Below are 18,406 nucleotides of genomic sequence, written 5' to 3' on the forward strand. Positions count from 1 at the left end.
AATGTAACCCAGAAGAGTTTTAATGGGAAGTTGTCTGTGCTCTTACTAAAGTATTGAATGAGAAACTCCAGCCAAGCTTTAGGAATCCTGCATTTAATGAGTGCTGTTTAGTTAACTATATTTAGGGTTTTTTTTTTTTTTTCTTAAAGTTTAACTTTCCTTTCAAATAAACACCTTAGGGAGTCACAGTTTTTTCCATAGAACTTTAGATTACAGTGAGTAGGCTCAGTGGGAGTCAAAAGCCTTTTGGATTCACTACCTCTGTACAGATCCAGAAGATAACAAGTTATTTTTGTTTAAAGTGAACATGACAACAAGTAATAGGTTTAACAACAAATAAGGCACTTAAAAGAAAATACAGCAATTTTTCTCTAGGCTTCTTAAACTTAGAGTTTTTTTTTTCTGAAACCAGGTCATAACTAGACCTTGACTTTGCTCTAATTCCCCATCGAAATGTTGCTCCTTCACTGATCATGGAGGCACCCTTTTAAAAAGTGGGATAAGAGGGACCTGTCAAAGCTCTGTTGGTAGAGATATTCATATCACAGCTTCCTTAAAGCTAACTTGTCACAACAAAAAAAATGTCAACCAAATTTATTGCCTGAAAACAGGAACTAAAATATGCTTTAATCTACCTTTAATTGTAACTCCGAATGTGACTTAAATGTTATTTTGCACAGCCAGAAACCATATACTTTGACCTAACTCTAAGGATTCTGGCATGCCTCAGCAGCCATTCATAGATATATGCATTTCAATATAGCTAAGCCAAGATCTTACAGCTAAATGTGGTTAGGTTTGTGAAATTCCATGACTTGGCAAAGATAATTTTGTTACAGTAAAATTGCATGGTGACACTTTAGCAGTGTTTCTCAACCAAGATTCTGTGCAAACTAAGGGTTCCACCAAAGTTTGAGCCATGAGTAGTTTGGACCTCCCAGGTCAATTACCATTGACACCAATAATCTTTTAGGCTATCTGTCATGATGGCGTTCTTCTCACTGGTCATCATGCTAATGAACTATGTGATGTAGATATAGTATTGATAGCAGGGTTCCCTGAGATCTGAAAATTATTTCAAGGGTTCCCCAATTCTACAAAGGTCAAGAAAAGCTTTAAAGATTACATACAAGGTTTCAATGGTATCTCAGCAGCAGGGCTACATAAGATAGGGAAAATGGAGAAAATGTTAAAAAAAAAACAAAATGTACAACCAAGGATAGAGACAGGCTCCTTATCTGAACATAAGCACTACAGAAAGAGTGTGAACCTTTTGTTTTGTATTATGTATATACTTGTTATTGTATAAATTTTAAATAAACAGATCACTGTCATGGTTTATGCAACAAAGCTAGACAGAGCTGTATGTAAGTCTTATATTTAAGAGCAGCAAGTCAAAAAGTTTTGTCAATGCCAGAAGCCCACTTTAACAATGTGACTATTATGTACCCCTGTACTTATTCCCCATGGTTGGACATCTGGGAGTCACCTTGTTAAAGGGGGCCTCTGCATCCCAAATAAGTCACTGACCGTGTCCAACCATGGGGAATAAATACAGGGGTACATAATAGTTATTTGTATTATTATATATGTTTTTATTATGTATCTTTTTAAATGTATTTGAGGGCTGTAGAAGCTTTACACAGTCCCGCAAAATAACCCAGATTTTTCCCCCATTAACTTTAATGGTGTTCAAATTCAACGTTTGATGTCCTGAACAAAATTGGCCTATTCGATCGAATGGCCATCGAATCGAATAGTGAGATATTCGAACAACACTACTGTAGAGATCAGTGGCCTTCATTGAACATCATGGTTTTCATTTGCTTTTGACTTTAGAGTGAGTATAACTGAGTTTGGACATGGAGATGCCGCTGGTTTTACCACTTTCCTGTCTTAGCATCACAATAACCGTCTTCTTCTACACTTACACATAACAGATAAACAAAATACTAATATGCAGAGTTTTGTAATATAAAATAGAAAAATAAATGAAAAGAACCCACACCCACTTAATACAATATTGATATCTGTTAGATGTTACAGGTAGCAATTTATTACTAAGTCATCCTTCTTTCCACATACCAGTGATCTATTTTTATTTATAAAAGGGGATTCATTTCTTCTTACACATCCCACACCAGTCACTAATATTGATTGGGCTAAATACCTGCTCAATCAGTGAACAAATTGTATCCTGAATTTTGGGAAATTGTATTCTGTATCTCCACTTAATGCCACAACTTTGGGTTTAGCCGCCAGAAAATTCAGAGTTTTTCAAATTCAACTTTGGGTTTAGCCGCCAGATTTCATCAGCCTAATAGTGCACATCCCTGAACAATGACATATTTAGGCAGCAAAAAGTGGAGGTATTTTTGGGTCTTTAAGACCCTGATTTCTAAACAAACTGGACTGATAATCACCCTTTGAGTGATATGAAGGTGACCATGAAGGCCATAAATAATATTATACAAGGATTCTTAACCACTCTAATGACAGTAATAAAGATATAAAATTGGTGAAAATAGATGCTTACTAAAATATTTAAAGAACTAAGCTAAATGCATTTGGCAAATAACCCATGTGCAAAACATATATAGTTAGGATGAACACATGTACATAAAACCCCTACAATACACAAATTACTCTGTAACACGTATATGATACATTGTTTTACCTATTACAAAATGATGAATATCTGAACAGTTAGGAAAAAGAAGACTTTCCTACGAATTTAATCAAGGTCAATTATGTTCCTCTGCTTAGGACACTTTGTGCTCTCTTGAAATCTTGGAATTTGCCTGGTTCGGACATATACCCGCTAATAAAATGACTTTTTTGCTCAAGATTCTCTATCCAATGAGGGTTCTTTCTGCACAATTTCCTTATGTTTGTCAGATTCTACAAAAAAAAGTTTTGAGATTTGTCTGGGGATCTGGAATTCTGTGAATCATTAGAAATGTACTTTTTCGGCCCAAATTGTCAGGTGGTCTTGTAGTACCTCATTTGTATTCCCATTATAAGGCTTCCCAAATAACACCTCTTATTTCTATCCATAACAAGGCCTATCCCTTATGGGTGCCTATAGAAGCAACTCTTGCTCATGAGATATCTTTGTCTAGTTTTATCTGGGGCCCTCCATCTTCTAGATTTAGCGATGTGAGTCCGTTTGTGGTACATATGTTAATGCTAAGGGATTCAGTTAAGTATAAAGTGAACAACGTATTTGGTGAAGGACACCAAGTTACATGGGACTTTAAAGGCCAAAAACAAAAACTTTATTTAAAATTACATCACTTTACCTTTTGTTTAAAATGTCACATAAATAAATAAAAAACATAACTTGTACACTAGACTCTCAAATTGGGGTATACTAAAAGGGGTACAACCAAATACTTTCTCTACGTGTTTCGCTTCATCAGGAGAAAGGAGATCTGGTGTTCATATATATATATGGCAAACCTCTCTTGTGGAACGGTATCAAACAAGTGGTGGCAGCAACCCAATCGCTTTTAGTAGACTTCAAACTAGCCTCATATTGCTCCGTTCTTATAGAAACAGTCAGGATCCCATTTGCTTATTTAACAGATGCGTGCAAACAATCATTTTAATCTTACTTGTTTGATAAGAATTCCTCCCCGGGAGCGATTTCACCTAACCCGCTGTAGCAGTGTTGGCGAACCATTGGTCATATATGGTGCCAATGTTCTAAAGTGTCTAGATTGTGGATCAGGGTATACCATGATTACCTCTATACTAGGCCTTAATTTATCTAAAGATCTGCGACATGCTTTGTTTCATGTTCCTTTTCCTAATGTCGACCATTCTTAATACACACATTTTTTATGGCTACTAAACAACTTATTGCTTCTGCTTGGAAAACTTGTGTTCTGAACTTCCTAGAAGTTAGGAATTGTATGCATGGTACTATGGTTAATGAAAAAAATTACTGCTATTCCTAATGATACAAATGACTAATGACACTAACTATACTTATCTTTTGAAGTAACAGGACTTCAACCCCCCCAACACACACACACACACTTTTTTTTATTATTATTTCATTTTATTTTAATTTATTATTCTCGGCTAAACCATGTGTGTTTTCTCTCTTTTTTTAAAAAATATGTTTTTTTTCCTCCTTTTGTAAAGTTTAAATTTACCAATTCCTGTGTGGATCACAGGCATTCTGTATCTCTAAGTTTTCTATTTGCTTTATGTTTTTTGTTCTGTTTGTTTTGTTTATGGTTGCTTTGCTGGTGGGATGTTTTGCTTGTTATTTCGGTATTTTGTTTCAATAAAAACCTTTGTACCAAATAAAGTCTTGAAACTTCATGACCTCAAGCTACCACAAGAGGGAGACTCTTTTGTATATGACTACTGCTTTCACAGAGCTGATCTTTATTTAGTTTTCTAGGCAAACATGAACATATTCTATATATTTTACACTTAATTTATAATGCATTCAAGGAACTTTTTCTATGCTTTTAGTCCAGTGCGCACTGATGTCATGTCGTGTATGTTTAAAATGTATATATATTCTTTTTATTCTTCCTTAGTAGTTGTGTTACTATTGGAAAACATATCCTTACTTCTTGTTCTGATTCATAAAAAGGTGGCAATTGGATACTAAACACCACTATATAATGCCAGATTTATAGCCATTAGCAGTGGCAGAGTGTGAAACTCCGGACTCAAATTTTACTATATATCAGCTTACCTGTCCTTACACATAGTGGATGTGTTACCATACTGGTAATATCCTTTCTGCAGTAAAATAAATGCACTTGCTTGGTCTATTTTATTTTATTTTTTTAATTTAGTTCTTTTTAGCTTCAATAGTAGGTGCCCTTTGATTATTGGTATGTAGTGTTTATGTCATCCAGAAATGAAGGGGTGTATTAGGATTTTTCTCTGGTCTATGGAGCCTAAAAAGGGGCATAACAAAATACAGATCTTGCTATCTGTTTCACACCTGCAGTAACAAAATCACAATATTGGCAGCTCCCAGGCACCCAAAAAAACTACCACACCCCACTGGAGGTAACCACCTTTGCACACAACAATAGCTGCAGTGCAAATCTTCAAACAGGAAACATGCAGCCAAAAGCTACCTTTTGCTTTTGGGAACTTTGGTGCGATCCGCTGCAGCTGTGTGCAAAAAACTATTTTATGGTTATCTTACGTAACATATTATATTGAAAAACTGATAAGGGAAAAATGCACTGCAAAGGTATTAGGTAGTACTGGGTGCATGTATTATGCAGCACATTACATACAAAGAGGCCTATGTATATAGCAGTGAATCTGAAATTCACTGAAACATTCCCTGATGGAGAATTAATTGTTGGCATAGAAACACATGGACTTGGAAGATTCTGCATCAGGGAGTGTTTCAGTAAATGACAGACTGACTGCTTTATAAATAGACCCCTTGGACTTTCAGGTGATTACGAAGCTCCTGTTGTCTGGTGGTATTTTGCTTTGCAGTGAAACTGTTCTTTTACATTTTGTTTTGTTTACACCAAAAGTCAGAATCCAAGATGAATGGCCAGGCAGCAGCATGGGTCTCTGATCTCCACTGTGAAGGCAATATAAGGGGCTTATATTGCATGAAAAAAAAATCAATAGAAATAAATAAAAACAAATCTCCCTTATGGAGCTGCTGGTGGTATCCTGTACTCTTGGGTGTGCCGATTGCTGAATTTCCTGCTGGGTAATGTGGCTTCTCCTACCGGCTTTAAATTTTAATTAGGAAATGACACAGTCACATTGACTCTTTTACAACAAGTTAGAGGTAAAACAACTGTAAAGACACCTTTTACTAAAAATACAATTGATAAGATTTTTTAGAACTTTGTTTACACTTTTAGACATTATTATAATTTTTAATATTTTGGGTATATTTTTTGTTTGCTATTTTGTAGCAAGTGCCGTTTAGTAGTTAGATATGTTTAGTATGATCCTAAATCCAGTAAGTAGAAGTGCAACCACAATGTAACATTCTTTTCCAGCCCACAGTCGTCACTCTTATTACACTGCTGTTCTCTGCAGTCACCACTTCCACCCGTCAGAATCAGGCAGTGGTAGGTGGAAGAGCTTACAGTCCATTATTGTGCGTGCATCTCCTATGTTATTTTTTTTTTTTTTTTATAATAAGATCGTGCTACCGGGAGAGGGAGCTACCTGAGCATGCTCAGTATGAGCTCCCTGAGAGTGGGCGTGTACTATAGACCTGACAATCAGCTGTGTCTGCTCCTGGCCCACCTTGTACTGTGAGATAATCCTACCGGTAGCAGCAGCATGAGAGCTGTGTCTGCCCACGCTATCATCTTCACTGATTATCATAGAAATGTGAAATTTTCAGGATACAAAGAAAACCCTAAGAGTTGATACTAACCTAAATTTCAGACCCCTAAACATACTAAATTGCCAGGTACGGGGTCACAAGCATAAAATCCTAAAAACAATCAGGGATATTTTCCCATTAGGGGGGACTATCCTCCTACCCTGTCACACATAGCTATCCTCTTACTATCTATGAACCCCAATTTCTCTGTAAGAAACAGGAAATGTAACTGAAAATGCATGTATAATAAAATGCAGGATAAGTAGGGGACTCTTGTGGCTAATTTCCCCTCAAATTGTATTGCTGTTGCGCCATCACAAGATAAGAAAAACTATACCTGTCATACCGTCCTACCCTGTCACACATAGCTGGCCACTTACCTTCTGTGAACCCTAATTTCTCAGGGGAGATGTAGGGACCTGAAGATGTAGTAGTGAGAGCATGTACCCCTTGGCTATCTGTCACATGAATTGCATTTTTCAGGAAAGTTCCATTGCAGGGATTTTGGGGTACAAAGACGGTTAGCAGCACCCTATAACTGGTTTAGTTTCTGCTCTTTGGTACATTATTACAGAGGTCAGCAAACTCTGGCCTTTAGGCCAGATATGGCCTAGCCGGTAGTTTGTTCTGGCCTAATGCCCCCTGGCCAATCCGGCCTAATGCTGGCCGGCAACCCGTGGCTCTGGAGCCTTGGGTTGCCGGGATTAGGCCAGAACAAAATCCCGGAGTTGCTGCAGTTCTTGAGCCTCCTCTTGCTGTGCCTCGCTGAAGGGATTTCTCTCTCCTCTGCAATTCATAAGGAGGAGAGGGAATGTTCCCCATTTACCCCGGCCGCGGACGTGTTCATGCCGGCTGGGGTGAATAGAGAACATTCCCTCTCCTTCATATGCATTGCAGAGGAGAGGGAATTGCCTTCAGGAGGCGTTCCTGGTGGGGCGGAGCAATTAGGGCAGGACTCGAGAGAGAATCCAGCCTAGTGTGCTCCTGTCCACCCCTGGAAAAGCCTAGTGGCCAAAAAAGTTTGATGACCACTGCATTAATATAATGAGCATATAATGGTGAGTGCAGAAATTCTTGATTTGTCATCTCTTTTATTTGGTGCATGTCCGTTACAGTAACTAGAAACATTTCATTTTAAATTAAACCCATTCTAGATTTAAACATGTTTAATGTTTGTTTTATGGCCCGCGTGTTTTATCTTAATGTCAGCAGTGGCCCCCAGATGAAAAAATGTTGAGCACCACAGTATTAGGGTATAGGGGAGGAATTCAAAAGGTAGAGGAGCTTTTAGTGTATTGGTGTCTAAGGAAGCGTACTGGAGGTGGAAGCACTTATAGAAAATTTTAAAATTCAGTAGGTGGAAGAGCTTACAGTCTGAAACAAAAAAGACAAAATCAACACTAAACATATTATGGTGACCTCCAACAAAAATATCATACTAAACAAGTTACTAATTATACAATGAAGAGACCCTCAAGTAAATAATGTAGAAAAAAGTGGGAAGAATTAACATGCCAAGATATCACTTCACCAGGAGCAAATAGACCTCCTTAGATGGTTGGAACAAATATTCCCAGTAGACAATTCCTCCTGTATTCTCATTCTGGTGGCAAATCAAAATTTGGGATTTTCTGTCATACGTACATTACACACTTCTGACCCCTGCACGCTGTACATTACACACTTCTGGCCCGTGCACTCTCTACATTATACACTTCTGGCCACTGCACTCTGCACATTACACACTTCTGATCCCTGTACTCTGCACATTACACACTTCTGATCCCTGTACTCTGCACATTACACACTTCTGACCCCTTCTGATCCCTGTACTCTGCACATTACACACTTCTGACCCCTTCTGATCCCTGTACTCTGCACATTACACACTTCTGGCCCCTGCACTCGGTACATTGATACAAAGGGAACCCTAAGAGCTGATACTAACCTAAATTTTAGAGCTCTAAACATACCAAGTTGCCAGATACGGGGTCACAAGCATAAAATCCCAATACCAATCAGGGATATTTTCCCATTCAGGGGGACTATCCTCCTACCCTGTCACACATAGCTATCCCCTTACTTTCCGATCCCCAATTTCTCTGTAAGAAAAGTAAAATGTAACTGCAAATGCATGTATAATAAAATGCAGGATAAGTGGGGGACTCTTGTGGCTGTACATTAAACACTTCTGATCCCAGCATTCCCTGTGCTGTACATTAGTTTCACTCTCAGCCACTGCATTCTGCACTGGGCTCAGTATTTTACTGTCACAAACCTGGATTTTCCCTCTGTTGAATCTTTTGAAAAGCAAGTGAAGAAAAATATCCCTAGCAGAGTGCAGACAGAATGAAATGCATGGATAATGGTTTTTAACCCCTTCCTGCTCTATACAAAACTTGAAAATACAATTTTGATGAACATTAGTGTTGTAGCACATCCACCTCAGAGCCTTGTCCCATCAATACCTTTGTATCTTCATACATCTCTCTGCTACTATGTTTATCTATTCAGCTACAAAATCTTTGGTGTGACCTGATGATCATCACTGCACTGAATACAGCAAGCTGGTGTTTTTATTGCAAGTCAGACTGTTTCACTGCAAGAGACAGTGAAACATGGTGGTAACACAGACTGATATGAATTCAGTAGTACTTTAATTTGGGAGGGGGGGGTATAAATGACCACCAATCAGCATTGATGTTCATTAAAATCTATTGATCTGAGACATACACATGGCACATCATAAGCTAAGTTTAATTTATTTTGTGCTGCATTTGTGTGCTGCAATTGTGTGCAGTGAACCTGAAGTTTTATTATGGCATTTTTTATTCACACACATTCATTAAATTATAATACCTGCTCAATATAGACTTTTTATAACTTGACTAGTCTGACACAGCCATTGGACCATTATGTTTATTATGTTTATACACTATTCCTGTGTGTGTTTGTACCAGGCCTGTGATTGTAAACACGACAGCCAGGCAGCTGACTTCCTTTCTTTATATATCATATATTGCCCCATATTGTGTGTCAGCTAACACATCCTCCCTCCCCATCTTCCTTAGGACGAGCAGTGTCGCACACACAATCCTCCCCGCATCTCCTCCCAGGAAGTCTCATCCCGGAAGTGACTCTCACATCCCAACTCTCCATCATCCACAAAATCCCAAACAAAGAGCACGACCACCCCACACCACACCCCTAACCGCCACGACCCTCCTTCCAGCCAATCACAGACAGTCTCCTAACCAGCGCGGAGGGGAATGTGCCTGAGCCGTAATAGGTTATTGGTGCTTCATGCAGCGCTCGCTGATTGGTGAGAGGGCGGAGCGGTGGGGAGTGCGCTCCAGGGTTACCAGGTCCTAGCTCTGCTTCCGGTCCGGACTGATTGGGCTCTCCGCTGTGTAGAGGTTGCACCGGCTGAGACGGTGCACATACAGGTAGGCCATGGTAACCGCAGCCCCGGCTATCAGCGGAACATTGTGTCCGTACTGTCCTTAGTGACCTCCTCTGCAGTGTCCGGGCATTGCTCGGTATATGCAGTGAGATGACTGGTCTTGTGCATTGTAATGATGGCTCCTCAGTGGTCTGCACTCATCTCCTGCCCGCTGTGTCAGCCATTCCTCAGGGATGTATAATCCCCTACAGGACCAAGGCCTGGATTCATCACAGACAGGAATATGGAGACTACATTGCACTCAGATCCCTTCATACACATTAATGTGAATGATTTGTGTCCTCCAGTGAGGGCAGTGCTAATGTTGTGACATCTGAATGATATTCTATACATCATATGCCCAGATTGTGCCCAGAGGGCGTGTCCATGACAAGCTGGCCCTACAGGAAGTGGTTGCATGACAGTGGGCGTCATTCAATGGGACATCAAGGGATGGAGGGGCACAGGAAATTGTATGTGTGCTCTGCCCAGCTCTAGGAATGTTGTGTCATTGCAGCATTAATGTATGTAGTATTGTGGGTCAATAATGGAGGATCATTGGAGCACTTAGCGTGTGTAGCTTTAGATTTTGTTGTACAGATATACAGCTATAGAATTGCTTAGGGGCACACACACCAGGAAGTGCACTTTTATTTTAGGGAGGGATGTGAGACAACAGGTATGTTTTGCTGTATACTGCTTAGTCATGATTCTAGTTGTTCCCTAAAACAAAGTAAAGCTTCAGTTTTTGGGTTTATTTCCATTGCAATAATGGGTTTGGGTCATGTGACACTGGGAAGGGGGTGTTGCAGAGATTTATGTTCATATAAACACTTCTATGTCCCCAATCTCATCACTGAAACTGTCATCCATTACTTTTAGTTCTGCTGAACTGACATACAAGAAGTCTTTTATCACTTTTGTTAGCCATACCACGTGGTTGTGTGTCTAATGTTTTTTTTGTTACGGAGGGTTCTATGGCCCAGCAGACAGAATGACACACTTGTCATGGCTACCGTATTCACCTCCCATCTTATCTCTTGTATAAGTCTGGGCAACTTGTATATTAGAATTTATTGGAGAATCAGCCAAGTTATGTATTTGAGCTGGCCATAAACTTCAATATATTTCTTACAAATAAATGATCAATAACATGAAAATGTTACATTTCACAATGTGATTGTTGCAGCATTAAAATTTGAACAGACTGATTTTTATTTTCTAATTGGATAACCATGAAATGAAAATTGAATCCCTTTTTGTGTCCAAATCAATATTTAAAGAGGAACTAAACTGAAATTAAACAAATCACATTTACCTTTAATCCTGGAGGTCCCTCAATGGCGGTGTTCCTTCCTGCGATCCGGTCCCATGTTGTCTTGGGATTCCTCTTTGTCCTGGCACTGAGGGGGCACCGCCATCTTCTGTCTTCTTTCTCGTCTTCTTGCCACCTCACCCGATCTAGCATTGGGCAGGTGTGAGATCGGGTGACATAGCCCCTGTAAAGGGGGGAAAAAAGGGAGCCGTTCTCACTTCCCTTTGTGTGAGATATGCATCTCTTTCACTTAATAGAAAAAAAATGTCCCTACTGCAAATGTCCGAGATTAGGGCATGCACAGATGGAGCATCCTAGAGCCTCCCGGGACGCGTGACATAGGTATCCCGGGAGGGCTTCGTGTTCCTATTCAGTCCTGATTGCCGCAGCTATTAAGACTGAAAGGGGAGGTGCTGCACCCTTTTTTTTTAAAACATAAAATAATTAACATTTTTTCATTACATATAAGGGTTGTCTACCCTTTTATGTAAAGTGAAAATGTTGAGTTTAGGTCCGCTTTAAATAAGATATGATGGGGAAATGTTCATGTTGCACACTGAATATTGAACAAGACTATACTTATATACAGTGTTCTCACGGGCCACCTTTAGCTGGCCGTACCACCTGGCATTTTTCAGTAACCACCCGGTTTTTTGGGTGTTTACTAAAGAGTTGGGTCACAATACAGGGGTTGCCAGCGGCACTGTTCTAGTTGATCCCAAGGATTGGTCTGGGCTGCCTCTCTCTCCAAATCCGGTCCCAGGATGTGTTTGATGGCTCCGGTCCCAGCCATCTCCCCCCAAAGTACAGCAACTTACAGCAGTGTGTGGTGCATTGAGGCATTTGTTTTGTGGATGTAGTGTTCCTACCATTTCAATATTTTAATTTTTATATAACAGCAATTGTATGGTGTAATATCCTAAACCTGTCATACATGTTAGGTAATCCCATTTCTCAAGCCATCCAACTAAAAGTCTTTTTGGGGGAGAACACTATTTTGTTTTGGCAGATTTTTTATTTAAAAAAAGAATAGATCAATTGTTTTTAGTGCACATGCTTGTTCTGTGCTGCACTGATTACATAACCTTCAATTTCAGCACTGATTTTGTGCTCTGCCACACCAATCTGGACACTTTTAATGAGGATTCATGCTTACTGATCTCTATACTTCAATTTACAATCCATATTACTGAGTGAATTTAGTAGGGTTTATGGGAGAATTAGGAGTCAGGGTTGATATTCCTGGCATGTAAACAGTCACGTGGAAAGACTAGTATGTATGTTAGTAGTCAGTGCTCAACCCAGAATTTCTTTTTGGGAAGAAACTGTAGGTGGGTGATGATCCCTGTATTGTGACCCAAATCATTAGCAACCACTCAAAAACAGCCGGGTGGTTGCTGAAAAGTGCTGGGTGGTGTGCCCAGCTAAAAGGGGCTGGGGAGAACACTGAATGAATTTTAAAAGACTATGCATTTCCTTTTAGTAAGTACAGTGAAAAACAACTTTTTTTCCTTTCTCACTGTGCAGAGACAGTCTGAAAGCAAACAATCTCGACCCATAACCCTAGGTGTCATCAGTGTAAAGGGCGCATTATGTATTTAATGTTGATTTGTTTCTTTGAGTAAAAGTGTTTTAGAAATATTATGTATATTAAGTTAATATATATAGAATTAAGTTAAAAATCTTCAGTTTTACAACTGATACTAAAATAATATTGCTGTTTATATGGATATAGTTTTGTTTATTACTTCTTGAAAATATTTCCATAAAATACTTGTAAAAGAAAAATTTTGCTGTAATCACCTATATATTGTTTGTGTTTATCTTTTTCTTAGGGTGCATTCTTCATGGTTTGTACAAGAATCGAGTAATCCACCTCAATGGATGCAGAGAGTGATGTGGCATTAGATATTTTAATCACAAATGTAGTATGTGTGTTCCGAACCAGATGTCATTTAAACCTGCGAAAAATTGCATTGGAGGGGGTAAATGTCATATACAAGCGTGAAGTTGGAGTGAGTACCTTTCTTCTGTCTTTGCTCTTAACTGTGTATTTTAAACCTATGAACATGGATATGCTGCCATGATAAATGTATGCTTTTATATTAACCTTTTATCTGGTCTTTAATAGCCAATCAGCTTTCAACTTTCATTTTTAATGCGTGTGATTAGGGGTTTAATTTAATCAGGGATTTATTGTGTGTGTCAGAATCACCCATTGTCATGTCCAATGCCGGTGTTATTAAAGGTCTTTAAGTCTCATTGAAATCCTGCTTCAACAGAAAATACACTTAGAATATTTTATTTTCTGTCATGATTATTCAGTATTAAACTATAAGCAACTAACTTCCTGGTTAAGGGTCATGCAGCATCATTTTGCCCTTTTCCCCCTATCCTTAGGGTAAGAGGAATGTGGTTGTTGTTATCAAGTAGCCAACTTGCCTCCTGAAACCTGGCTAAAGGCAGGTGCTTACTCACTCCTACCTAAATCGAGGGGTGCTCCTGTGTGACCCAAGACTTAGGCTACGTACACGTCAGATGATTCTCATCCGTTAATGGCCTCAGGCTGTTATCAGACAAGAATCTGGTGTGTGCTCATCTTTCGTGATCCATCCTGGCGGATCCACAGATGACAAACGATTGTAATGGATGTGAAGGGAGAGAGCGCAGCGGGATTCTGCTCTGTTGTTCTCCCCCTCTCCCTTATCCATAGAGCAGAACAGTGCTGTATGTACAGCGCTCGTTCATTCTTCTTTCAGTCTTTCAGTCTCTTACAGTCCACATCTCACCCCCTTCATTCATGGAATCTTAGCATCACATGTGTACATTACCATAACCCTTATGTTTTCAGGAAGCAATGTAGAGCACACTGATGTCTCTGTACATCATGAATGATCTGATCTGCCTGCATTGCATAGAGGAGAACAAAGACTCATTAGCACTTTGATGAGGAGGGAAGGCAAAGTATTAGCAAATTAAAATTTGCACATGGAACTGAGCCCCCTTCCTATTGGCAAATAACACTACCATTCATCTTCCTTGATCATTATAGGGGGCATTGATGTGTGCTGAACCTAGGTCAAGGTTTGCATATGTCATAACCTTTCTGTATCCCTGGATATGCATTTTTTACATGCATGCATGTTAACTCTTGCTTGTGTTTTTTTTTTAGTTAATAACAATAGTAATTGTCCTTTGTAGTCAGATAAAAACGGTTATTTATCTTTCATATCAACTTTATTTTAATGTTACTGTGCAGATACCTAAAAGATTTTAAATATGTTTAATGTGGAAAAGTTTACCAATGCCCTGTCTTTTCTTTATTGTTTATCTTTATCTGTTTCCGTTTTGTTTATTTTTTTCCTTGATAAATGCAAGTATTTATTTATTTTGCACTAATTATATGTGTTTTCACTCTCTCTATTTTAGAAAGTGTTAATGAAACTAAGAAAGCCTAGAATAACTGCTACAATCTGGTCATCTGGAAAAGTGATTTGTACAGGGGCTACCAGGTAAAATATGTCTTCAAATGAAAGTCATCTGGACAGGTCTTGTGATGATTAGTGAATACATCTGTATCCTGCTGTGTCAAAATATAAAATGCTAACTTGCACACAGTTCTATATTTCTAAAAATTAAACTTTTAGGACTATTATAAACTAATTAAGGGCAATGTCAGTCTAAAATTAATGTTTTAGTTATGAGGGACAACAGTGACAAAATCTCTCATGGTAGAATTTCCTCCTTTAAAGTTTCAGGCCTGGGTTCTAACTACATTTCTGTAACCTTGGATAATGCAAAGGATTTCAAACCATATGAATTAGACCTACTATATATTGGTCATAGCAGGTGTGGGGAGCTGAAAAATTTGGTGCAAAAAGCTGGCTTTCAGATTTAAAAGGAACTTATCATGATAGAAATATGGAAGTAGACATTACCCCCCTGGCGGTATTCCCGAGTGTGGCTCAGGGTAAAAAAAACATGTAAAAAGAGGTAACCCCGAGCCACACTCGGGGTTGCTAAAAACATTAAGAAAAACACCTAACTTGTCCCATCGGCATCCTGCCTGTCCGTGCAGGTCCTCGGGACACGTCCTCGTCTCTCAATCTCCCGGCGAATGCAGTGATGTTTCCGGTAACGTTGGTGCATGCATCGGTTTGTGCGGGAGGCGCGTCAGGAAATTCAAATAATTTTGTATTGGATTCAATAGTAGCTGTATTGAATTATTGAATTCAATACAAAGAAATCCATATATTATATACTATACTGTATAGTTATATACTGTTATATTAGAGGTTTTTGTATTTTTATGAACCCTTTTTTTTAACAGATTTTTGTATTGTTTATTATTACATTTATTAAATATTGGACATATTTCGGTGAGTTATTCCTAAGAACTATAAGCCTACAATGTAAAATGAATTTTCATGCAAAACAATGTACCACTTTTTGCATAAAAATACGGACAGAATTAGAAAGCCAGGGGGGTTATTTTGAAACCTTTACCTTCCAGAAGAATATAAACATGGTAGCACCAAGTGTGTGTGTGTATTTTAGCATACTTTATATTACTATTTTAAACTTGCCCCAACAGTTAATGGCTCATTGTTTTCTTTTCTGTTCTAGTGAAGAGGAAGCCAAACTTGGTGCTAGACGGTTGGCTCGTTCTTTGCAGAAACTTGGCTTTTTGGTACAGTATTAATGTCCTCTGTTTATGTATTTATAATGGTTATACATTTTTAATTACCTTATGCAACAAATGCATGTATACCATGCGGGCTAGAACAATTATAGTTCTCATCCATGCAGTATAAAACTATATACATACAATGATCTATGTTAAGGCGTCTCTCCTAATAATGTTAGTAGTCTGGTTCTCATGCTATTTCTGTGGCTGCAGTACATTTTAGATTACTGAACAAGTATGGTCTTAGCACAACCAAACTCCATATATACTCGCCTGTCCTTGTTGCACCGCATGTACCGCCATGTTCTTCCTTCATCTCTTTATTGTTTAGATCTTAAGCCATTTTGATTCACGGTGCTGGGATGATATAACTCCTGCGCCAGCAGTGGCAGCGGAAGCCCATATATGCTGGGTTCTGGCAATGCACAGCTCAGTGATCTTGAGAGCTAAGGAAGCAATCAGGCTGGTGAGTATGTTTTATTGCAGAAGGGACATGGCCTATCCCATTCTGCTATATAATCCTGCCTGATTGCAAATAAATCAGGCCATAATGTATTAAAGTAGAACTTCAGTACAACTTTATTACATTATAGCCTGATTTTTTAATGCTCTGCAAGACTGGAGAAGATAGACTTTCATTCATGAATCTGGGTGATCCAGCAAACCTGGAAACTAACAGAAGAATATTATGGTTCCTAAAGGCATTGGGCTTTAAAGTGCATCTGTCTTAGCAACTGTGTGAAAGGAGGAAACTTCAGGGTTTGCATATACCTCTGTTAGGTGGGGGTTCCTCCCTAGGAAGTCTGTATGCAAATAAAACCTTTATAAAAAGTCTAGATTAGGACTTCGCAGGCGATTAAATCTGAGAGATGAATTTACTTCACAAACCTTTATTCATAAACACAATGGAATATTGCTTAGTGCCATTAGCTGCCTATGCAAATAAAAAAAAAATCTACCCATGAATTAATATTGAGATGTTTCTATTATAAATGACTGTTACTTTGTTTTTGTATTCAGGTCAAATTCACTGAGTTTAAAGTTGTCAATGTTCTGGCTGTGTGTAATATGCCATTTGAAATAAGACTCCCAGAATTTACCAAGAAAAATCGCCCTAATGCTAGGTAAGTGTTCTCATATCTGATGTAACATGCTGATGTGATTTCTTTGTAAAATGTTTGAATTTTATTACATTTTCCACCTCTAGAATGGAAAATGGGGAATATTAAACATTGAGATAAAAGACAAAATGGCATAAAACACCTTTAATATTCAATGTAAAGTAATTGATAGAAGTGAAGTGTTTAGGCTTCTTGAACATAATCATTGCTGGTGCATTTGGGGAATATTAAAGTGAAGGGAAGATGAAGAGTAATAGAGGCTATTCTACAATTCAGAAAAGGAGACTTTATAAAGTAAGGTCTTTACATATTTTGTTTTTGTGCAGTTATGAACCTGAGCTTCACCCTGCAGTTTGCTATAGAATAAAGACTTTAAGAACAACACTGCAGATTTTCTCGACTGGAAGTGTCACAGTAACAGGTAATATTTGTATTGATACTTTTCACATATCTTTTCATATTCCTAAAACAGTTGTGAACCAATATGAATTTTTTTATCTCTATATTAATGTTCCTAAAAGTTTGATCTCTTAAAAGTTTAAAAAAGTAGCCTAGTGTTCAAACCAGAATTTTTTTTAAGACGGGGTGGCAGCCCCTGTATTGTGACCCAATAATTCAGTCACCACCCAAAAACAGACTGGTTGTCACTACAGCAATGTTTTTTGTTGTTGTTGTTTTTAAGCGAATCTGCCATTTATATAGAAGGTCCATTGATGCTTGCCAGCCCTCCCCCTCCCCCTCCCCCTTTACATGTCACCCAATATGTGTGGGTGAAAATTGTACCTTTTTAAAGGGTAAAGGTAGAATTACACTTACATTGCCCTTATTGCAGTCATCGCCCTTCTGGGTACAAACCTGTTTCAGGTAAAATCTCATGGGAAGATGCTCTTGCAATGGATTTGAGTGTCTTACCACAAACATTAGCTTTAACTGCACTCTACAGGTATCTGCCTGGTAATGCCACACCTTGCTTTGCAAAAGATGGAGGCAAAGTAAGAATATTTCCAATACTCTACCATTTGCATTTATGCGTTTCACTCACAGTAGGTGATTTAGGAAGGTGGAGGGGCCAGCATAAGTGGACTGCAAGGTATGGTTTTCTTTGGTTTCTTTCTATGTTTTTTGGAGTGGAGTGCCAGTGGAATTTAAGGTACAGCATAATACATATTCACGACTGTCAGTGTTTGATAAGGAGTATTGTAGGTCTTGGCATAATGGTAAGTCCACTTGTATGGAACACATAGGGATTTGCCTGCTTATTGTTCTGAGAGATATATGGTCATCCTATATCATAATAAGTATAGGCTTGTGAAAGGAACACTCTTGGATACTTTGTTGCCCTTCAGCAGGTAGGCAGGTTTGGTTTAAATTTCTGCTATATTCCAGTATGGGTGTGAATCAGGTTGGATGAGACAGTTTATTCTTAAATTGGAACCAATGTCCCATTGTGAAAATTGGTGATCAGGAAGGTGTTTATTGCAGAAAGGGACAA

At 38.6% G+C, this 18,406-nt stretch overlaps 1 protein-coding gene across 1 annotated transcript in view; it reads left to right on the forward strand.

The window, feature by feature from the left end:
* The first annotated feature begins 9,662 nt into the window (after positions 1-9,662).
* TBPL1 (TATA-box binding protein like 1) overlaps positions 9,663-18,406 on the forward strand; it is a 10,086-nt gene continuing 1,342 nt past the window's right edge. The window contains exons 1-6 of the mRNA XM_072408922.1: positions 9,663-9,795; positions 12,942-13,121; positions 14,536-14,618; positions 15,733-15,796; positions 16,814-16,917; positions 17,241-17,335. Of these exons, the coding sequence (XP_072265023.1) occupies positions 12,987-13,121; positions 14,536-14,618; positions 15,733-15,796; positions 16,814-16,917; positions 17,241-17,335 (481 nt within the window). The 5' untranslated portion in view covers positions 9,663-9,795; positions 12,942-12,986. The remainder of the gene's footprint in view (positions 9,796-12,941; positions 13,122-14,535; positions 14,619-15,732; positions 15,797-16,813; positions 16,918-17,240; positions 17,336-18,406) is intronic.

This window comes from Pyxicephalus adspersus, chromosome 4, assembly GCF_032062135.1.
Source record: "Pyxicephalus adspersus chromosome 4, UCB_Pads_2.0, whole genome shotgun sequence".
Taxonomy (NCBI): domain Eukaryota; kingdom Metazoa; phylum Chordata; class Amphibia; order Anura; family Pyxicephalidae; genus Pyxicephalus; species Pyxicephalus adspersus.